General features: G+C 41.1%; 1 protein-coding gene across 1 annotated transcript in view; it reads right to left on the bottom strand.

Annotated features, from left to right (window-relative positions):
* Positions 1-24,282, bottom strand: part of LOC123510631 (hemicentin-2-like) — a 245,769-nt gene that overhangs the window by 86,442 nt on the left and 135,045 nt on the right. Inside the window, exon 3 of the mRNA XM_045265926.1 lies at positions 4,384-4,586. Coding sequence (XP_045121861.1) covers positions 4,384-4,586 — 203 coding nt within the window. The remainder of the gene's footprint in view (positions 1-4,383; positions 4,587-24,282) is intronic.

Here is a 24,282-nt window from a genome sequence, read left to right as displayed (position 1 = left end):
CAATTTAATCCTAGGAAGCCGTAAAGCCATAAAGCACCCAACGCCGCCATGACTCACGAGCAGTAAATTATCATCAGGAGGAGTGAAAGATGAATAAATAGAAGGGAGATGCAGGGAAAGCGTCGCAGCGAGAGTCATCCAACATTTGTCTCCTCGTGGTGATAAAATGTCTAGTGTGTTTTTTTTCTATTATTTTGCTGGGTATTTTTTTTTTTTTTTTTTTTTTTTTACATGGTTGAAAAGTGGAAAGGTAGAATTTTTTTTTTTTTTTTTTTTTTTGCCACTGAAGGTTTTTGTATGATGAGTTTAAATGTGTGTATGAAGGAGAAATGGTGAGTATCAGAAGGAAAGAATGACAGTTTGATTATTCTGTTCCTCTCTCTCTCTCTCTCTCTCTCTCTCTCTCTCTCTAGACATCACGTTCTGCCTCACTATAAGATTTAAAACCCCTCAAAAAAAAAAAAAAACAGCCCCGTCAGTCAGTCCCCTCACTCTCCTTTACAACACACACGCAACTTAGCAGCGGCATTCTTTCAGCACGGGCGTGGAGTGTTGCCGTGTCTCCCTCTCACGCCCTCCCACCGCCAGCCACGCCCGTGAACGAGGAATAGATACATAAACAAACAATTTATCTCCATATCAAGAGAGTTATGAGCGTAGTTTTCGTCTCGCCACCCGATGTTTTGTAATTCCCTCACCGTTTGAACATTTATCATAAAGGAGATGTGTTGGGGTTCGCGGTATTATGAAACAGGAGCTAAATTCAGTAATAGTCTCAAAGGCGGGATTAAATTTATTCCCATACTATCTTGCAGTTTTGAGTTTCGTGAGGAGAGAGAGAGAGAGAGAGAGAGAGAGACAGACAGACAGAGACAGAGAGAGAGAAAACACGAGATCTCGAATATTAGTGATGCAGGGAAAATCAAGTTTCAGTAATTGATTTCCTTTTATTATCTTTTGTCGTGGAGGAAACGCTGTTATTATTTTTCCTTCCTTATTAATCGCCTCAAATTCCACGTAATACCGATTCTTTCTGCGTCACTTCTTTCCGTGCAGGCGGTGAAGGAAGGCTGAAGGACACGTGATCTCCATGTTATTGCAGGTGTTCTAGTGTGTTTTGTTGGTGTAATCTCTTATTCACTACTGTTATTTATGCTTCTCTCTCTATTCTCCCCGCCGCTGCTCGTGCTGTTGTGCTGCTGCTGCTGTCCTCGCTGTCTTGCTATTAGAGAACCCACATATATTATTCATTTTACAGCCGAGTATGCAATGTTTAAAAATATTAGTGATTCTGGGGCAAAATTGTACGAATAAATAATAAACCGTGGCTCTTAAAATACGTGGCGTTATATTATTTCCACCTCAGTAAGTAATAATTAAAGGTAATGAAGGTAATTTATAAATAGATCACAAATAACAAAGGGAAATAAAACAGACACCTGATGCTAAATCTTAACCCCCTTCAATACTGGAGCACATTTTTTACCTTGATTTTGGGGTATGTTTAAACGATTTTGTTTGCATTAGGAAAGGTCTATGGAGGTCTATAGAGGCCAGAGTCTTTACTATTCTAATCTCAATATATGTTTCTGATGCTGTTTAAATCCCTAAAGAGCAACCAATATGACAACGAGTCCTGGTGCTGAGGAAATTAAGAACAGAGAAGGGAAAAGGACAATTTAATGCACAAAAGAATAGATTTTTCAGTGAGGGTTTTTTTCACATTCATATTTTTGGTCATCATTATCTTTCTCTCTCATTTATTCTCCTCATCTGATATTGGTATTTTTTTCCATGAATTTATTTAATGTTAATTTTCCTCATGAATTAATTTCCGTCACACATTTTGTTTCCATCATTTAACATTTATTTCCATCATCCACTTCTCCTCAACATTAATTTCCCTCCTGCGATATTTACATTCATTCATATATTCATTTTCATCTTACTTTTCCCTACACTAATTAATTTTCCCCCATATATTTCTTTCCCCATACATTTTTCCACATACATCATCCATTTTTCAACATTAATTTCCCTTCTACGTTATTTACATTCATTCATACATTCATTTTCATCTTACTTTTCCCTACACTAATCCATTTTCCTTCATATATATTCCTCATACATTTTTCCCATACAATATTCATCCGTATCATACATTTCCTTCCCTCAAAAACGTGTCTTTTAGGGCAATTTCCTCAACTAAACATAATATATTTCCCTAAACAGTAATTTCCTCCCATATACCATTAATATCTTCACCCCCCCTCTCTCTCTCTCTCTCTCTCTCTCTCATACAGTTTCCTCGTACTTATTTCCCTCACAGGACGTTTATAGTTTCCAGTTAGCATTTTTATGATTTTATTCGCGTGTTTACGAGTCCATCTGCGCACCAGCATTAGGTTTCCATTAAAGAGTAATTAAAAGGCCATTATTCACTATTATGTCAGGGAAAACAGTGACGAGTATTAATATTTATCAGTGCGGGCATGCGAGAGATAGTAAATATGAGAGAGAGAGAGAGAGAGAGAGAGAGAGAGAGAGAGAGAGAGAGAGAGAGAGAGAGAGAGAGAGAGAGGAAATGAAAGGATAGGAAAGATAAAAGAGATAAAATATGAGATAGGAAAAGAGGAGAGAAATTAAATAAGAGAAAAGGGAAAAGAAAAGATAGAGAAAAGGAGGAGATGGAGACATGGAGACAGGCAGCTAGACACACACACAGATAAACAGACAGATGTGTGTGTGTGTGTGTGTGTGTGTGTGTGTGTGTGTGTGTGTGTGTGTGTGTGTGTGTGTGTGTGTGTGTGTGTGTGTGTGTGTGTGTGTGTGTGTGTGTGTGTGTGTGTGTGTGTGTGTGTGTGTGTGTGTGTGTGTGTTGTGGTATTTTAAAAGTTATAAAAGCCTAAGTTTTTTCCCCATTTTCCTCCAAGTAAAGACTGAAAAGTTATTATGTATGTTGTCCTCCTCTTCCCTCCTCTCCTCCTCCTCCTCCTCCTCCTCCTCTTCCTCCTCCTCAGTCCTCGAGAACTTTCCATTTCTCAGAAGTATAAAAGAAAAGAAAGAGAAATGAAAAATAAATCTTGCTGAAGGAAAGAAAGAAATATAGTAACAAAATGATGGTGATGGTGATGATGATGACGTCATAGTCACAACCAAAACAACAACAATCTTTCCAGAATCGAATTATCAAACAGTCTTACGGTTTCTGTTTTCGATTTTCCTACCTTCCACCTCTCCTCATCTGCTTCTCCCTCTTCTTCCTCCTCCTCTTCCTCTTCCCGTTCCTCACCGTCCTCTTAACTAGCATCTAAGCCTCTGTCCACTAAGCAACGACCGTGCAGAGTGAATTAGGTGCAGATAGACTAACTGGTTGAACACCCTGTACTGAATTAAATTGTCGAAAAATGCATAGACTTTTACATCGGTGACAGTAACAAACACGTGCAGAATTTGATGAACGACACTCGCCTTTCTGTGACCAGTAAGGAAAAATGTCTCGGAATGTTGATATGAAGCGATCGTCAATCCACTCACGATTACTCAGCCCGTTAGAAATAGTTCATAGATTAATGGTTATTTCATTGGGCGTTCATGAGATGATCTGCATGTATGAGAGAGAGAGAGAGAGAGAGAGAGAGAGAGAGAGAGAGAGAGAGAGAGAGAGAGAGAGAGAGAGAGAGAGAGAGAGAGAGAGAGAGAGAGAGAGATTCTTTTAATGTGCTTTCTCCTTCAGCTTTATTTATTATGCTAATCTTTTCAGTGCGATAACCAACAATTCCTCTCAGTATAGGCACCATAGATTTTACAAGCACTTATAGGGAAAAGGGGAAGGAAAATAAGAGGTTCCCAATGTCTAGTGTATATCATGCTTAGATACAGACGCCTGTTGAAAAACTAAAACAAAAAACTTTTCAAATGGTATGCGATTACCCCCTTCAGTACAAGGACACATTTTTATCTTGAGATTTTTGTACTGTTAGGCCATTTTATTGACATTAGGGAGGGTCTATGGAGGTCACACGATTAATGGGCAAAGTTTTTACTATTTCAACCCTTCGATATATGTTTGTGAAGCTGTGTAAAATCACCAAATAGTAACCACAATGAAAATGGAAATGCATCATGGTACTGAAGTGGTTAAAGCAAAGTCTGTCATAGAGCAATCAAAACGTTAAAACTTTACAAATTTCATCTTGACAACTCCTTCCTTTTCTTCTTCTTCCTTCTTCTTCTTTCTTCTTACTTACTTTCCCTTCCTATCCGTCATAAATCTTCGAAATATATAAAACTCCCAACTATCTATTAAGAAATCAAAACAAGAAAAATCATGAAAATCCTAGAAATCTGACAACAAAACCAAGATTCACCGTAGAAACTTACTGATTTGGATCCTAAGTTCCTCGCCTTACAGGGCACGTGGGCTGGGGACCCGACGGCGGCGCTGACGTATTTGGGAGAGTCTGGGGCGAAGTGCGGTCCTCTTGGGGGTGCGAAGGCCTCCCAATCTGGCATGCCCACCTCCTGCCCATCCACATTGTTGGCCCCAAGTTTGCTCCTCATCTTGCTATTCACGAGAAGAACATCTGGGGAGAAAGAGAGAGAGAGAGACAAAGCTTTAGCGATTTTACATTTTCCTTTTTTGTCAGTGAATGTCAGTCAAGATAAGAAAGACAAGAAACACTAGACATCTTCTCAGTTGCCATTCACAAAATACACACACAATGCAAAAGGTGAAAGCCAAAGTAGAATCTTCCAGTATAGCTTTCTGATTATTTCCCCTCCAGTTGCACCCCACGACACTCCCACGATACTCTGACGATACTCACGACACTCCCACGATTCTCACGACATTCCACGATATCCACGACACTCCCACGATATCACGACACTCCCACGATACCCATGACAATCCAACAAATACTCGCGAAACTACCACGATATCCACGACACTCCCACGATACCCACGACACTCACACGATACCCACGACACTCCCACGAAATTCACGACACTCCCACGATACCCACGACACTCTCACGATACCCACGACACTCTGGCGAATGAGTTCCTGTTAGTTTCTATTTGTAGACAGGAAACTTGAGGAAATTATTTGCTATGAGACTGTGTGTGTGTGTGTGTGTGTGTGTGTGTGTGTGTGTGTGTGTGTGTGTGTGTGTGTGTGTGTGTGTGTGTGTGTGTGTGTGTGTGTGTGTGTTAGTGTTCAAAGAAGCTTACATAAGATGGTGGGGAGAAAGTCTTGGTGTTCATGAGATGATCTGCATAGAGAGAGAGAGAGAGAGAGAGAGAGAGAGAGAGAGAGAGAGAGAGAGAGAGAGAGAGAGAGAGAGAGAGAGAGAGAGAGAGAGAGAGAGAGAGAGAGAGAGAGAGAGAGAGAGAGAGATTCTTTTAATGTGCTTTCTCCTTCAGCTTTATTTATTGATTAGCTTCTCGAGTCTTGCATATTTCTCCCTCCTTTCTAAACATTAATTATCACATTTTTCCTTCATTAGCTTCATGCATTTCTTTGCTTGGTATTCCTTCTTTACAATTTTCACGTCTCCCTCTTAACTATTTTCTTTCCTTTGACGATATTAAACTTTTTCTTTTCGTTTCATGCGCTTCTCTAACTTTCTCTTTATTATAATCCACTTCTTTTTATTCTTCTCTTCTCTTATTTCGTCTGCGGTTCTTTTGATAATATTCTCCCTCGTATTCTTAACTATGTGTATATGTATTTTTTCCTCCTCTCGCTTCATCTGCTCCACTCACTCCGTTACCTTCCCACACAAAGGTGGAGACGCATCGCATGTCTGTCACACGTCGACATAAGCTGATGCAATGTCACGCTTCTCAAGATCACAGACACGGAACACATTGTATCTATCAGAGGGAGCGGTGGTGGCGGTGGTGGCATTGGCGGTGTATAACAAACACGAATTACAAAACAAATGAGAAGAAAGAAAAAAAGATACCAACTTACTATGTCATTTTATAAAACCACATTTTTCGCATGAATAGAAACCGAAACATGAAAGACAGACAGACAGACACACACACACACACACACACACACACACACACACACACACACACACACACACACACACACACACACACACACACCTAAGAACCACGAGACATTACTTTCGCTACGGCAGGAGGCTTGGAAGGGACTCGAGAAGGAGGACATAAAACATTCCAGACGTGAACATAATTCGTGTGGATCTGACATTTCACTCACTCTTTTAAGAAATATAGAAAGGGATCTTGAGTTCGCATGATGACTCTTGTTTCGGCTGATAGGTTTGTTGGGGAGGTAATCTGATTCTACCTTGACGATCATCCTCCTCCGTGAAATTCAAGAGAGGAAGGAGAAAAAACACAGCAGCGGTTGGGAGGAAAAGGAGCAACATGATCCTCGAGGCAATTCAAGGAGACATGAAGAGTGATGAGGAGCTGTGGTGATGAAGTGGTGGTGGTGGTGGAGGAGGTGGTGTGGGTAAAGAGACAGTATGTGTGTGTGTGTGTGTGTGTGTGTGTGTGTGTGTGTGTGTGTGTGTGTGTGTGTGTGTGTGTGTGTGTAGGCAGCAAGAACCCAGCCAGCAGCCAGCCAGCAGCCAGCCAGCCAGACATCGTGGACATCCTGGAACGGGGAAGGCAGCGTCACGAGCGGCGGTAAACGGCCGTGACGACTCTCTCAATCATGTCAAACTTGCGCCTCTGTTCCTCACACACGCTGCCTCCGCTCTCCACCTGCGGCCCCAAATGGTTCTGAAGACGTAGTTTTCGGTGTAAGAATAAATCAAGCCAGTTGTGTTTGTTCCTCCCAGGGCTTCCGAGGATCCATTCTTCTGGCGACGTCCTCGTGAGGCGGGATGGCGATAGGATAGGCTTACAAGTATTTCATAAGTGGAATTTAGGAAGTTATCGAGAGTGAGCGTGGAGGAAGTCATACAAGGTGTCTGGCACAAGGGGAAGGCGCGTTATGGCCTCATCAGGACAGGGACAATATGCACAAGTTGTGGCTTGCCTCGCTGGAAATTATATCACATGCAGTTCGTGTCTGCCATGAGAACGAAGGGAAGGGGCGTTTGAGTCCGCGTTCCTCTTCCCCCAGGGGCCCCAGCAGGTGCAATCAAGGTAGCAGGTGTGGGAAGGAATTATTTACACCTGTCAAGGCATTGGGACAGAATTCACAGTGGCACAGTCCGTGTAATTACACTCTCAACGCCTTCTCCGTCTCCTCCTACAAGTTCTTGCGTCCTCTTCAGCGCCTGTTACCCGCGGCAAGTACTGCTGACGAGGCTCTCACGCAAACCTGCCGCCTTCCACGCTCCTCTCCTCTCCCCTCTTCTTCTTAATGGCACCCTCACACTCTCCCTCCATCCCCTTACCCATTCTCTCAACCATCACCTCTTCTGCCACTACCACTAACACGATACACACCCTTTCTCTCCTTTCTCTCCGCTCCTTCCCTCCCACGCCCCACGCCCACCTTCCCGCTGCCCACGCCTCCCGCCGGCCAGCAGACACCATCACTCTCCTTCCTCATCATGGCGGTGTGATGTGCGAGAGGAAGGTTATTAAAGGAGACTCCTAATCTATGAGGTACGTCCGCTCTGCTCCCAACCAACTCTTCCTTACTCTTCTTCCTCCTCCTATCTTCTCTGCCGCCTCGTCTCTCTCTCTCTCTCTCTCTCTCTCTCTCTCTCTCTCTCTCTCTCTCTCTCTCTCTCTCTCTCTCTCTCTCTCTTCTTGTTTTGAGTTATCTCGTCTCTTTTTTTTCTTTTTTTTTTTGCGTTTAATTAAAGTTTTGATTTTGTATTTTCGTTGGTGTTGAGATGTTACTACTGCTTCTGCTGCTGCTACTACTACTACTACTACTACTACTACTACTACTACTACTACTACTACTACTACTAATACTACTACTACTATTACTACTATTGACCTTCTCCTTCCTGTTGAGACAATACTACTACTACTACTACTACTACTACTACTACTACTACTACTACTACTACTACCACCAGTCTTTGTGCACACCTCCAGGCCTCCCCTAACGCCGCCAATTATTAGCATACGCCTCTGTACTCACCAGAATAATTATAAGTTGTCTGCGTTTCTCACACCCTTAACATAAATCACGGTACCTCTTTCCCTCCCTCCTTTCCTCCTTCCTTCCCTCTTTCCCTTCCCTCCTCCTCCTTTTCTCCACCTTCTCTGTTTCCCTTCCATCCTCCTCCTTTCCTCCATCCTTTACTCTTTCCCATCTATCCTTCTCCTTTTTTTCCATCTTTCTTACTTTCCCTTCCATTCTCCTCCTTTTCTCCTTCCTTCCTTCTTTCTCTTCTCTTCTTCATTCATCCCTTGCTTTTCCTCCCCTCCTTCTTTGTTTTCCTTTCTTTCTTCCTTAACTTGACTTTATTTTCTCTTTCCTTAACTTATCTCCTTCATTCTTATTGTTTCCTTCTTTCATTCCCTCCTTCGTTATTCTTTCCTTTCTTCTGTTCTATTTTCGTCTCTCTTCTTCCATTCCTACATATCCTCCCTTCTCTTCTCTCTTTCTTCTTCATTACGTCTTTCTACTCCATCGTCTCTCTCATTATCATTATTCATTCTTCTCTCCTTTCCTTTACCTTCTTTCAATTCTTCATTTAACTTCCTTCCCTCCTTCTTTATCTTTTCTCCCTCTCCTCCTTCCTACATTTCCCTTCATTCGTTTTCTATCTTTTATTTCACTTCCCTTCTTCCTTCCTTCTTTTCCTTCCTACTGTCCTTCCTTTCCTTCTTCTAATGCATGTTTTTCTTCCCTCCCTTCCTCCTCCTACTCCTCCTCCTCCTCCTCCTCTTCTTCTTCTTTGTTTATTCTGTTCTACATGCATTTTGCTACTAATATTACAATGTTCAGTAAATTTGTTCATTATAGATCAAAAGCTTTCTTGGTATTTGTTCTTCATTATTATCTTTCTTCCTCCTCCTGCACATTTATTCCTTCCTTTCCTTTCTTCTCTTTTACTCGCTTTTTTTCTTCTTTTTTTTACATTTTTCTCTGTTTTCTATTTATGTAAGTCTTCATATTTCTTCTTTCTCCACTACATTCCTCCACAATGATATCGTCCTCTTCTTCTTCTTCTTCTTCTTCTTCTTCTTCCTCCTCCTCTTCTCTTCTTCTTCTTCTTCTTCCTCCCCTTCCTCTTCCTCCTCCTCCTCCTCCTCCAACACATATGTCTCTTTATTGCCCCTGTCTTCTTAGCTTCCATTCTTTTCTTTTCCTTCTTTCACTTCTTCGTGTCTTATATATATTTGTACCTTTCGTCTTTTTCTCTTCTTTCTTTATCAGTTCTCCTTTTTTATACATTCTTGTCCTTCTCTCTTCCTCCTCTTCCTACCTAATAACTCCCCATTCGCTATTTCTTTCTCTCTCTCTCCATCTTCTCTTCTTCCCGTCATCTTCCTCCTCTTTTTATCAGTTCTCCTTTCTTATACATTCTTGTCCTTCTCTCTTCCTCCTATTCCTACCTAATAACTCCCCATCTCTCGCTATTTCTTCCTCTCTCTCTCTCCCTCCATCTTCTCTTCTCCCGTCATCTTCCTCCTCTCATCTCTCCCACATCCGGAAAAGTACAGCGAGGGATATTAATTTTTCTTCTTTCGTCCTCCTTTCCTCCAATGCGGTATTAGTGTTGAGGATTCCTTCTCGTGCTCGCCCCATCATCCGCGGTGAATTCTGAGCAATAATATAAAGGAAATGATGAAAGTAGTGACAAAATTAATATAAACCTCGGTATACATACTTTGGTTCCAGATGTGCTTTTTTTTTTTATCAGTTATAAGGAGTTAAGGGTAATTGGTGGGTTTCTTTTTGTTGCTCTTTCTCTTGCTCTTTCTCTTTCTCTCTCTCTCTCTCTCTCTCTCTCTCTCTCTCTCTCTCTCTCTCTCTTGGTTTACTTAATTTTGATGCAACTGATGATGTAAAAATCTGTTCCATTAAGAAAATAAGAGAACCAAACTTTCTCTCTCTCTCTCTCTCTCTCTCTCTCTCTCTCTCTCTCTCTCTCTCTCTCTCTGAATCCAGAATTACTCAGACATTTAAGATGAAACAAAAAAAAAAATAAGGAACAGATTTAACACTTTTATCCTCTCTCTCTTACTCTCCCTCCATTTCCCTCTCCCTCTCTTTTTATCTCCCTCCTTCACTCTCTCTCTGAAGCCCCATTACTCTCCCTCTATTGGTCATGCAGTGGAGACATTGGCACCGATGCTAATGAAGTAAGTTAGTGATGAAGCCTACGCGAAGATGAATGACATAATTAAGTGGTGAACAGTAATTGCCAGGAGCATGATTAATTCGCGCTGGGAAAATGTGTGGAAGAGGGAGTGTGAGAGGGAGGGGAGGAGGAGGGAGAGGGAGGGGAGGAGGAGGGAGAGGGAGTGTGGGAGAGGGAGAGGAATGTGGGAGGAAATAGATGTGGCGGTGACCATTTCATAATTTGTTGTAATATTTCATCTTTCCTCGTGTGTGTGTGTGTATTAATTGGCTCTCTATCTTTGTCTTGGCTCTCTCTCTCTCTCTCTCTCTCTCTCTCTCTCTCTCTCTCTCTCTCTCTCTCTCTCTCTCTCTCTCTCTCTCTCTCTCTCTCTCTCTCTCTCTCTCTCTCTCTCTCTCTGTGTGTGTGTGTGTGTGTGTGTGTGTGTGTGTGTGTGTGTGTGTGTGTGTGTGTGTGTGTGTGTGTGTGTGTGTGTGTGTGTGTGTGTGTGTGTACTCATGTAAGAAAAATACAAAAAGAGGAAAAACTAGTCAAACAGCAACACTGACCATTTCCTAAAAAAAAAAAGAAAAAAAAAAATCAGCACACTTCATAAACAAAAAGTACAAAGAACCATGAAGCAAAAAACGACGAAAAAACGAAAAAAAAGAAGAATAAAAAGAGAAAAAAAAGGAAACAAAATAAATAAGAAAACAAAAAAAAGAAAAACGGAGCTGAAAACACACGTAACAAAAAATAAATAAATAAAAAACTAAGAAAAACAAAGAAAGAAAAAAAATGGAAAAAAACATGAAAAACCCAAAAAATAAAGAGAGTTAAGTGAAAAATAAAAAAAAGAATTAGGAAAATGACACTTCATAAAGGATCTGAATACTTGAAGAGGGAACCAAGAGTAGCTAAATTTTCCCGCCAAAGACACGGAGAGCAATGACAGGCGGAGGTGAGAGGTAAGAAGGCGAGGCGCTGCTGGTGACTCTGTGAAGAAATTGCTTGTCTTGGTACAGCTGAGGTGCACTGGGACGAGCTGGGCCGACTTTAGGGTACGGTAGGGAATGAATGTGTACCTGAAGTTCTTGTCGAGTCTCAGTTTCTCTCTCTCTCTCTCTCTCTCTCTCTCTCTCTCTCTCTCTCTCTCTCTCTCTCTCTCTCTCTCTCTCTCTCTCTCTCTCTCTCTCTCTCTCTCTCTCTCTCTCTCTCTCTCTCTCTCTCTCTCTCTCTCTCTCTCTCTCTCTCTATTTACGAGCATTCCACTTCAAAGATTCATGGGACAGATTAAGTGAAGTTAGGTTAGGTTAGGTTTGGTGAGGTTAGGTGAGGTTGGATACGTTAGGCTAGGTTAGGTTAGGTTAAATTAGGTTAGGTGAGGTGAGGTGAGGTGAGGTTGGATACGTTAGGCTAGATTAGGAGTGGTTAGGTGAGAGAAGGTTAGATAGGTTAGTGGGATAAAAGAGCGGAATTATTTGGGATGGAATTTTCATGGAGCAATCTTCGTGAGTGGAATTTACGTGGGTGGAATTTACATAGAAGGAATAGGAGAGTAGGAAGGACCAGAGGAGGAGGAGGAGGAGGAGGAGAACAAGGGAAGAGAAGGGAAGAACGAGGAGGAGGCAAGAGAAGGAAGTAGAAAAATAAAAAAAAAAGTTTGAGAAAATGGTGGCAAAGGTTCTGAAAGGGGAAAAAAAAGTAGAGGAAAAAGTTGTTAAGAGATTGAAATGGGAGGAGGAAAAGGTTCGTAAGCGATAAAAGTTAAAGGTAGAAAAGTATTGACCTAAAAAACGCTGAAAAAAAAAAGACGTATGAAGGTTGGTTTCAGTTGCGAAGGAATGTTTGAAAGGGAAGTTATGACGGTGAGAAAAAAGAAAATATAAGGAATTGGGCTTCATTTAAGAGGGAGGTTTCAAGACATTTATCCCTTTATTTCATCTAACTCTTTCTGACCTGCAAGTGGACTGGTGACTAAGTGGGCCTTGCTTTGTATTTCATGTCACCTTAAGGGAAGTTATGAAAGTGAGAAAAAGACTGTTGAGGAACTGGGCTTCATTTAAGAGGGAAGTTTCAAGACATTTATCCCTTCATTTCATCTAACTCTTTCTGACCTGCAAGTGGACTGTCAACTAAGTGGGCCTTCTTTTATATTTTTATGTCACCCTTGGCCTGTTTTCTCCTCTTATATGAAAAAAATACTAGATAAAGAAAAGACTTGTCAGAACGGTACTTAAGAATGATGAAACGATGGAGAAAGTGAACAAAAACGAAATAAGTAACTAAAATAAAGAGAATGAAGAGGTATGACTGATACTCTGATACATTTTAAAGATAACACATAACATAAGCTGACTAAAGGAAGTTCACAAAAGAGAGATAGGAAAAATGTTAGCCCCTTCAGCACTGGGACGTAATTTCACCTCGAGTTTTGGACATGATTAGACGAATTTATTTACATTAGGAAGGGTCTAAGAAGATTAATAGCCAGAAGATTAATAGCCAGAGTCTTCACTAATTTAATCAACACATAAGGTTCTGTAGCTGTATAAAATCACCGACTAGTAAGAACAATAAACATGGTCATGGTACTGAAGAGGTTTAAACAAAAATATATAGAAAAGAAAAAAAACATGAAAAAAAATGTTAGGAATAAACCTTTAGACGAGAAAACAGTAATAGGAAAAGAATATATAAAAAAAGACAGTTATTTTTGGTAAAGGGTAAACGATGATAAAGGATGCTAAAAGGCAAAGGGATTAGGTGAGATAAAAGAGAAAAAATGTGAAAAAATGATAGTAAGAAAGACTTAGAAGAGGAAAACAGTAAGAGGGAAAAATATATAAAAAAGGCAGTTATTCTTGGTAAAGGGTAAAGGAGGTTAGTAATGGATGCTAAAAGGAGGGAGAAGGAGTAAGAGGTGACTCAGTACACAGGGCAGCTATAATCGTAGTTCCCTAGAAGTGTCAAAGTTGGAAGGCGACAGTACGTTGAGGAGGATAAAGGAGGAGGAGGAGGAGGAGGAGGAGGAGGAGGAGGAGGAGGAGGAGGAGGAGGAGGAGGAGGAGGAAAAAGAAAAGTAACCTGCATAAGATAAATAAGAAAAGGGAGAGAAAGTGAGGTAACGAAAGAGAGGAGAGCAAAAAGTTACTTGAGAGAGAGAGAGAGAGAGAGAGAGAGAGAGAGAGAGAGAGAGAGAGAGAGAGAGAGAGAGAGAGAGAGAGAGAGAGAGAGAGAGAGAGAGAGAAAGCGAGACAGTATAAGATAAGTTTAAATATAGAGAGAGAGAGAGAGAGAGAGAGAGAGAGAGAGAAAGCGGACACTCATAAAAGTGAATAGGTTTAAAGAGAGAGAGAGAGAGAGAGAGAGAGAGAGAGAGAGAGAGAGAGAGAGAGAGAGAGAGAGAGAGAGAGAGAAACAGCGACAGAAACAGCAAGAAAGAAAAGTGAGAGAGAAACAACGAGAGAAAAAAAAAACAGAGAGCAAGAGACATACCAACATATCAACAGAAAACGCGAGACACGATACATAATGAGACATACAGAATACACTCACTCAACTAGCTAGCAATTCAGTAACGCTTATTGCAACACGGGACTCAATACCACGAGACGCAAGGATGCCCACGTTACTCTCACTACAAAAGAGCCGAGGAGCACAGTAATTCTTCTCCCTTATAGAGATGTTTTCCGTCCACTTAACCCCTTCAGCACCATGAGACGTTTCTATTTTCTTTCTGCTTACTATTTGGTGATTTTATGCAGTTTCGGAAATTTATGTAGGGATTAAAATGGTGAAGATTCTGGCTATTAATCTTCTGACCTCCATAGACCGTTGCTAATGTTAATAAAATCGTCTAACGTTCACAAAAACTCATGATAAAAATGTGTCTCAGTACTGAAGGTGTTACGACCCCTATATTCCCCCCAAAAGTGGAACCATGCGTGCTTTGGGGTACGAGGGGTCTCCAAGCGCACGGGTTCGAATCCTGTCCACGGTCCGAGTGTAGGTTGGGCTTCCTCACCCCAAAAAAAGTATCTCCTTCAGCCCATAAATTCCCGTGAAAAGCCCACATGGTATAAATGAAAAAGAAATATTAAAAAATGTCCTAAACTAACCGTGAGAACACTTAACATTCCATCACTAAAATAAGTGTTAGGAAATACTGTTTGAATAATTATAATTCTGTTTCTGTTGCTGTAATTAGATATTATGGACTATAGCGCCTGTGGGTATACTTGAAGAGTATGTATGGGAAGCGCTGTTCAGTTTCCTTCCAATAGTGGCATAGGCAATTGTATTTATAGTGGTACCCATATTAGGCCCATATCACCACCTAAGCGCATCTTTGGTGTAACCTTGAACCTGGGTATGAAGGTGACATGTAACTAACTTTAAACCACTCGACAAATGGCAAAGTTTCAAGGTAAGTACGTGGCTGGATTCGAACCTACGCGTTGACGTCTGCCCGATCCCACGCTCACCACCTTATCCACTACGCCACCGACACCACTTAAAACAGTCACTTTACAATAATACCACTAATATATCACCACAATACACCAATACTACTAAAACAATACTAATCTATCAGCGCATTACTAAAACACCGCTACTTTTTTACACCACCACCACCAAAACACCACATCATCTAGATACCAGCACAACACTGTCACACCACAATATCACCACGTTAATAGCACCGTAACACCACTGATAACAACGGAACACTACAGCTCAACACCACATCACCACAACACAAAAACACAACACTACCAATATAATCAATGTGGAGAAAGAAAACAAAAGCGAAATTCAATGCAAAAACAAACTTTTCTCTCTAAACCCACAATACCACAGCGCCTCCCCACCACACACACACACACACACACACACACACACACACACACACACACACAATACGAAAGCATACAAATCACAATAATCTCCACTTAAATACAGCATATCAGACATTCCTTTCAGTAAATCCCTAATGCTCAGTCTGTCCAAACCACAATGGGAAAAATACAAAGGAAATGTGTTGATAATGTTAATGTGTTCACCCAAACTTGTATTTACATGAACTATTCTACTGTGTTATTCAAGCATAGATAGTTCCACCTCTCTTTGTCCCCCTCATGCAACTTTGAACACTGATTATGAGCACGTTTATGAGTTACTACGGGAGGGAAAAATTATATTCGTGTACCTAAGCGAGGAGAATCGTTGAAATTAACCAGTGTACCCTAAAATATTGCAGTTTCATGAGCCTCGCAACAAAATAAACATAGAAAAGGAAGTAAAAAAGGGGAAAATGTATGAAAAAATAAATCAAGCGAGTAAAATCGTGGAAATTAATCAGTGGTTCTTTAAAAATTTCCAGTTTCATGAGGTGCGTAGCAAAAAATGCTTAGAAAAAGGAAATAAAAACAGAAAAAAAGTATGAAGAAAATAAATCAAGCGAGGAAAATCGTGGAAATTAATCAGTGTTCCTTAATCCTTTCAATACTGAGACGCATTTTTACATGATCTTTTTTGCGTACGATTAGACAATTTTATTTGCATTAGGAAAGGCATATGGAGGTCAGGAGATCAATGGCCAAAGTGTTTACTATTCTAAAACCCCCATATGTTTCTGAAGCTGTGTAAAATCGCCAAATTAGTAACCAGAATGAATAGAGAAACGCGGCATGATACTGAAGGCTTAAAAATTTCCTGTTTCATAAGGTTCATAACAAAAAATCCTCAGAAAAGGAAATGAAACAGAAAAGAAAATAGGTAATAGAAAAGCAAAAAAGAGGAAAATCGTTGAAATCAGTCACGGAACCTTAAAAAATGTCCAATCTCATGAGTTGCTGAACAAAATACATTAGGAAGGAAAGGTAAAACAGGAAAAAAAAAAAAAGCAGAAAATATAAAACAAATGACTTGTATTTTTATTTCCATCGAATAAGGACACAAACTGACCCGAAGAGTGAAAGAGAGAGAGAGAGAGAGAGAGAGAGAGAGAGAGAGAGAGAGAGAGAGAGAGAGAGAGAGAGAGAGAGGAATGTGAACAGAGAGGGTACACGTGTTTTATCCTTCAGAGTAGCAGTATTTTTACGACTCATTTTAAATCAGCCCGCCATTTATCAAACGGTGAAAAAGAAAGAAGAATCGGCAGCCATTGTGTTTCTCCAGCACTAAATATCGACTTCCTTCTCTTTTAAGGGAAGTCGACGCTCAAGACACTCGGCTCATGGCTCGACATCACTGTGCACTCTCTCTCTCTCTCTCTCTCTCTCTCTCTCTTTGGGTGTGAAATGTGGAACTTCCTTGAGCGTCTGGTACTTTCTTAGCTTCCTGGACACTTTCCTGCTTATCTGGGTCACTATCATTACTCTCTCTCTCTCTCTCTCTCTCTCTCTCTCTCTCTCTCTCTCTCTCTCTCTCTCTCTCTCTCTCTCTCTCTCTCTCTCTCTCTCTTTCTTTCAAATGTATATGTTTTGGAGAGGACAAGGCCGTAAGTTAAAGAAATGGGAAGAGAGAAGTACAGAAGGGAAGAAAGATATTGAGTCAGTCTCTCTCTCTCTCTCTCTCTCTCTCTCTCTCTCTCTCTCTCTCTCTCTCTCTCTCTCTCTCTCTCTCTCTCTCTCTACTGGCTCAAGAAACTGTGCAAAGCGACTACTTATCGATGTTCTCCTTTGTATATTTGACGGTGTGAAAAGCGATTGTTGCCTGTCCCTGCTGGCTTTCTTCACCCTTACTTATAGGAATGTAACTTAGATAGGTAGGAAAACACCTAACACTCTACTTTTACACATATTCTACACTCATACATCCGGCAGCCATACTTACCCATAATCCTCAGAAAGGTTACACATGACGGAGGAGAGGATACACACACACACACACACACACACACACACACACACACACACACACACACACACACACACACCGGATCATTTTCTCTCCTGTAGCCATTTTTTTGTTTATATCATGTGGGTTTTTCATTGGAATTTCTGGGCTAAAGGGGATACTTTTTGGGGTACCTCCTATCTCAATCCCCACCCGCTAGGAAACCGTTGCCCAGAGTGAGGAAGCCCAACCTACACTCGGACCGTGGACAGGATTCGAACCCGTGAGCTTGAAGACCCCTCGGACCCCAAAGCGCGCATGGTTCCACTTTATCATTTACTGCCTAAGACCAAAACTAACACCAATTCGCCAAATGTTTAGATATAGTACATAAGTATACTGTCTCATAACGTCATTTTGTTAGCCAAGGATATTTATACCTTCATGGATATTTATACATGGATACTCTTACAATTTCTTTTCTTCCTTGGACCAAATTCAGATTCCTTTCCCACTTTCACCACGACTCTCTCTCTCTCTCTCTCTCTCTCTCTCTCTCTCTCTCTCTCTCTCTCTCTCTCTCTCTCTCTCTCTCTCTCTCTCTCTCTCTCTCTGTCTGTCTCCTTAACGTTACTTCAAGCCCCGTGTTACTGACAGCTTCATCAACACACGCGGATACTTATCTATAGGGCTCTGTGACATCTTACCTACATTACCTAACTTACTTGTACTTTGTAATAGTCTTATAGAGAGACTATGAATATTTGTGCTTGCTGGAGAAAGCGGAGAGTAGAGAGAGAGAGATGGGTAAATAATAAGACAAAGAAATACCAAGAAGAAACTGGATGAAAGAAAAAAAGTAACTTAAAAGGCAGAAAGAGAGTAGAGGTGTATAAGAATGATGAATAATAAGTGAAGAGTAAATGCAGTGAAGTGACACTCGCGGACGCAACGCCATGATGGATCCAGAAAAAAAAAAGAAAAGAAAAGATACGAAACAAACTGCGATAAAAGTGTACAAACAAGAAACACACACACACACAACACACACAGAGAGAGAGAGAGAGAGAGAGAGAGAGAGAGAGAGAGAGAGAGAGAGAGAGAGAGAGAGAGAGAGAGAGAGAGAGAGAGAGAGAGAGAGAGAGAGAATGAAACTGTACAAACATCACACACACAGACACACACACACACACACACACACACACACACACACACACACACACACACACACACACACACACACACACACACACACACACACACACACTTATAGGAGAGATGTGAAAAAATATAGCTTCCCTCATAGAAGGGTGGAAGCATGGAATAGTTTAGACGTGGAAGTGGTCAACGCAAGGAATATTCATGATTTTAAGAAAAAGCTGGACATTAATAGATATGGAGACGGGACACACACATAGCTCTTTTCCCGTATGTTACAATTAGGTAAATACAATTAGGTAAATACACACACACACACGGTACACTTATGTATATCAAACGTCTAAAAGTCTGTGTTCCTGTATGTGTAGAGATATGTACATAATTGGTCAATATATCACTGTAAAGAGTCACGCTGGCTAAAGACTGTCAATTCCTCATGTATTTTTTAAACACTGCCTACTTTTCGCCTTCTCACTCACTGAACGGTATCTAAAATGGTGTCTGGAACCTTTGGCGTGACACATCCTACCAGTATTAGCTGTGAAGATATTATACTGCTTACTGTTTACTGTTTACTGTCACACACACACACACACACACACACACACACACACACACACACACACACACACACACACACACATATTTCCATCTAACAAGCTCCCCACCATTTCACCGAATCAGAGTAGCATTGGTGAGTGTTTGCACCATCCGTTCACCTTCTATTAGTGACGTGATGTAAATACCACTTGAGGTGATGGATGGCCGGGGCCTTGAGTGGCGCCCCCGTAAATCTGAAGCCCCCAAAAAAGGAAAATGAGGTTTGTTGGACCGAAAAAAAAAAACATGCAAGGTCTCTGTTTGTTTTCGTGTCGTTTATCTCATTGCTTGTTTGGTTCGTGTTTGTGTCCTGACTTGTGTTAGTGTGTTTGAGCTGACCTGTCATGACCTGACCTGGTGTGATTCATCCATTGATTCATTCATTTACTCATCCACTGTTTTGTATCCCTACGGCAAAAGAATCTATGCCATTGCACCAGAATTATAGAACAGCGGCGTGAGTACACACACACACACACACACACACACACACACACACACACACACACACACACACACACACACACACACACACACACACACACACACACCACGCCCTCCCATTGTCTCAAGCCTTGGGAAGATACACACAAACAAGGCACTGATAACTTGGCCGGGCCGGGAGAACCATCAAAGTCTTATGGAGGCGAAGAAAACATGACTTGACTACAATATTATCACCGCAGGACGTGTTGGCTTGAGCTCTCCCGCCTCTACTCAAGTGCTGCATCCTGCTGAGCTTGCTGAGTCGACTAGGTTGTAAGTTGTGGGTCGAAGCGAGGACGATAAGAAGGGTGATGAGTCAGGGAGCGAGGCCAGACAGGGGAACGGACGGTAAGGGAGATAATAGGGTTTGAACGCGCAGGCACTAAGTCACGCAAATGCCTCAGGTAAATGGCCCAGGTGAATATCCCACGTAAACACGGATGAGAGTGAAAAATGTATGTAAGTAATGGTTGTAATGGCAGTTCGTGTGGCTTCGCTTGTGGCCACGGCAAATGGAGGCCAAATCGTGAAATGCAGTGGGAAAATTCAGGCGTTCCAGGTGAGTGTGCGAAGAATACCTGGTGGGGGAGTTAAAGGGATCGATTTGTAGGTCACCTGAATACTGACAGTTCGTATATTTCTGAGAATCGACAGGAGAACCAGACAAAGTGAGTGGCAGAAGTGGATTCGAGGTAGAAGGGTGAAGTGGAGAAGGGCCAGAACAAGAGTAGGGAGATGAGGAGGTGACGAGAGGCAGACTGGAGTAGGAGGAGGGAGGGGAGACGGTTATGTTGAATGGAGATAAAGTGGAGGACGGTAATGTAAAGAAAGAAATTAGATGGAAAACTGAGGAAGTGCATGGCTGAAGTGGATGAATTTGAAGAAGTAAACAAGGAGAAAAAGAGAAAGAGAGAGAGGGAATTGAGGTAGTATATGAAGATTGGGAAACGTAGATGAATATGAGGCAGAAAAATACGAGGAAATGAGAAAAGTATGAACGAATGAAGGCACGTGATAAGAAATACAATGATGAAAAATGTACGTAAACTGGGAGAGATATGAGTATGAGGTAACGAATGAACGAAAGGAATAATATGTAATAAAAGAAATTCATAGAGATAATATTAAATGAAAAAATGGAGTAACACGTCAAAATTATGAACTCTTGAATAATGAAAACGAATTACAAAAAAAATACACGGTAGGGAGTGACAAAAACATGCAAAACTGAGACAGAAAAATTGAAAAATAGACAAATCGGACGCAGAGAAAATAATCAAGGAATAAAATCAGTGCAAAAAAAAAAAAAAAAAAGGAAAGAAAATAGGAGCAACAAATGGCGGGAAATGGAAGACTGATGGAGGAAACAGAAAAATAAATGCAAGTGAAGCAGAAAGTAATGAAAAAATATAATCCAAAGAAGAGAGAGAGAGAGAGTAGAGAGAGAGAGAGAGAGAGAGAGAGAGAGAGAGAGAGAGAGAGAGAGAGAGAGAGAGAGAGAGAGAGAGAGAGAGAGAGTAACTGAATCCAAGGCAATACATGAAACACAGCGCAGAGAGATTACATCCAAGTAGTAGAATAGCTAATAAATAGAATACATAATAAATAAAAGGGAAAGTGGAAGAGAAATGACTAGGCGAGGCAACAAGCGGATCTGTCAACACAATATTTCACACCTACGAGGACTACTGGTAACCTTTCCCACATACCACTGCCTTTCCCCTCTCCCAGCCTCTCTCTCTCCCCTCATTCCACTCTCACTCCCTCCTCGCCATCAAAGAGACTCGCTGTGCAATATCACGGGGCGCGCTGCAAAAAGACTCCAACTGCACCTCACAAATTAGTTCTCAGGATAAAGACGCCACGACACCATTATCTTCAGGAGCAGACACCACAGACGCCTTAACACTGCTTCTTAACCCCTTCAGTACCATGACGCGTCTTCATATTCACTCTGCTTAACTATTCAGTGATCTTATACACCTTCAGATGCTTATGTGGGGATTAGAATAGTGAAGACTGTGACCATTAATCTTCTGACCTACATAGACCCTTCCAAATGTCAGTAAAATGGTTTAATGGTACACAAATTTCAGCTTGAAAATGAAGGGATTAATCTCCACAGGTCCTTCAGTATACGATCACAGGTTAACCCCTTCAGTACGGGACACATTTTGACCTTGAGATTTCTGCACGATTAGAGGTCTAGCATATCAAAGTCCCGTAAACAATTCTCTCTACATGAAAAAAAGTAGCTATAGAAAATAAATAAATGAAATAAGTAGCAAGCGTCACAGAAAAGTTCCGCCACAAACGCCAACAATGTAAAGCTAGTTAACCCCTTCAGCACTGGGACGCATTTTTTACCTTGAGATTTGTGCACGATTGGACCATTTTATTGACATTAGGAAGTCTATGGAGGTCAGAAGAGTAATGGCCACAGTCTTCACTATTACACACACGAGTTTCTGAAGCTGTATAAAAATCCCCAAATAGTAAGCAGAATGAATATGGAAATGCGTCATGGTGCTGAAGAGGTTAAACACACGAAAAGCAACACAAACAAGAAAAATCACAATCGCAGTAAATGGTAATAAATGACTAACAAGATCACAGTTTCAGACACCACAACGCAATTAAACACATGAAAAACAACACGAGACAACAAAAATCACAATAAAAACAGTCCTACATTACCCATCTTTACTGAAATATACAAAAAATCACACCTTTAAACTGCTAAACTCATTCAAAACACCCACAAGGAAGGAAAGTGCATAAAAAGATAAGATTTTTCCAATATATAAAAGAAAATAAACATCTCCACGTAGTTTGGCGTTAAGGAGTCACATATCGCTCAATGAAAACCTATGTGGGGATTAAAATAGTGAAGACTCTGGCCATTAACCTTTCTGACCTCCATAGACCCTTCCTAATGTCAATACAAATCGTCTAATCACACCCAAACTCTTGATAAAAATGCGTCCCAGTAGTGAAGGGGCTAAACACATACAGGGCAAGTAAACTCAAGTAATTAACCACACATCAGTTATCACGGGTACACTTTGGCGTCACTGGAGGGTCCAAAGTGGAGCTCCAAGTCTGAGGCCAAGTCGCTTATTGCTCAGGTTAAGTATTCCCGGCGAGTTATTGCAAAGACAACAAACTGCGGCGTGTGATTTGCATAACATTCCGGCAAGGTGTCTGACTTTGTTCCCAGGGTGAGAGAGAGAGAGAGAGAGAGAGAGAGAGAGAGAGAGAGAGAGAGAGAGAGAGAGAGAGAGAGAGAGAGAGAGACAGACAGACAGACAGACAGACAGACAGACAGACAGACAGACAGACAGACAGACAGACAGACAGAGAGAGAGAGAGAGAGAGAGAGAGAGAGAGAGAGAGAGAGAGAGAGAGAGAGAGAGAGAGAGAGAGAGAGAGTTTCCGCCTTCAGCTTTATTGATTAACCCTCGACTCCTTAATATTTCTCTCAAAAAAACATTAATTATAACATTTTTTCCTCTCTCTCTCTCTCTCTCTCTCTCTCTCTCTCTCTCTCTCTCTCTCTCTCTCAGGACGGAAGAGGAAGAACAAGATAATAAAAAGGACTTAAGTTATTCTGCTCCTCCGCCTCGTGCATATTAATTCAATGAGTCACTACAAACACACTGGATTCTCGGTAACTTAAAGCACCTTGTCAACATTCCGGTGTTAGGCCAAGCGAGAGCGAGCGAGAGAGAGAGAGAGAGAGAGAGCTTCCTACCCACCTACTACCTGCTTATTTTACACGAACGAATGAAAATGGCAGGAAATCCACTAATTCACTTTTTTCCATTTTTTTCCACGTTTTTTCATTAATTCAGCACCAGCCAAGCGTCCTCCCGGCGTGTCAGGAGCGAGCGGAGCGTAAAAGTCGAGTCAATATTTTAGTTTTCCATCACCAGCATCACCAGGAACGGAATCCCTCCCGCTGCAAAACATGATCCCTTTCCTCACTCCCATGACATTTCTCCATGATAGAAATTGGCCTACATAGACCTTCGTTCCTTCAACCTTCTTCTATTCTAACTCTTTGTCGCTAAATCACTGTTCCCTTAACCTCTTGAGTACCATGACGCGATTTCATATTTATTTTGGTTAATATTTGGTGATTTTACACAGCTTCAGAAAATTATGTGAGGGCTAAAATGGTGAAGACTGTGGCCATTAATCTTCTGACCTCCATAGAGCCTTCCTAATGCAGAGAAAACGGTTTAATCACACCCAAAAATCAAGGTGAAAATGCGTCTCAGTATCGAAGAGGTTAATATTCTTCGGTTAGCATACTTTCCTCCTAAATCCAGTTCTCTAAATCTTTCTTCTCTTAATTTTCTTCTTTCTAAACTAGTAAACGTTCTCTTCCTCTAAATACGTTTCTTTTTATATGCAAGAGGGGAAGCCAACCACGGACAACAAAAGATAAGAAAAAAAAGCCCTATTAAATAAAAAGGCATTTCATAACCCTTTCAGTACCATGACACGTTCTCATATTCATTCTGCTAACTATTTGATGATTATATAAAGCTCCAGAAACTTATGTGGGGATTGAAATAGTGAGGCTCAGGGCATTAATCTTTTGACCTCCAAAGCCCCTTCCCTAATGTAAATAAAATAGTCTAATTGCTCCCCAAATTCAAGGTATAAATACGGTCCACTACTGAAGAGGTTAAGATCTCATCCCCTAAAAACCAAGTTCTATAAAATATAACCTAACCTAACCATACCTAATCTATCCTAACTTAACTTAATCCAACCTTTCCTAACCTAACCTAACCAACCTTGCTCTAACCCCAACATAACTTTTCAACATCTCAATTCAACACACACCCCTTAAAATTCTTCACCTTTTTCGCTTCATTTCCTCTTAAAATCAAAGTTCAATGAAAATAAATGTTAACTTTACCTAACCTA

Source organism: Portunus trituberculatus, chromosome 29, assembly GCF_017591435.1.
Source record: "Portunus trituberculatus isolate SZX2019 chromosome 29, ASM1759143v1, whole genome shotgun sequence".
Classification (NCBI taxonomy): Eukaryota; Metazoa; Arthropoda; class Malacostraca; order Decapoda; family Portunidae; genus Portunus; species Portunus trituberculatus.
The sequence above is the reverse complement of the archived record's forward strand: the minus strand, read 5'-3'. Positions and strand labels throughout refer to the sequence as shown.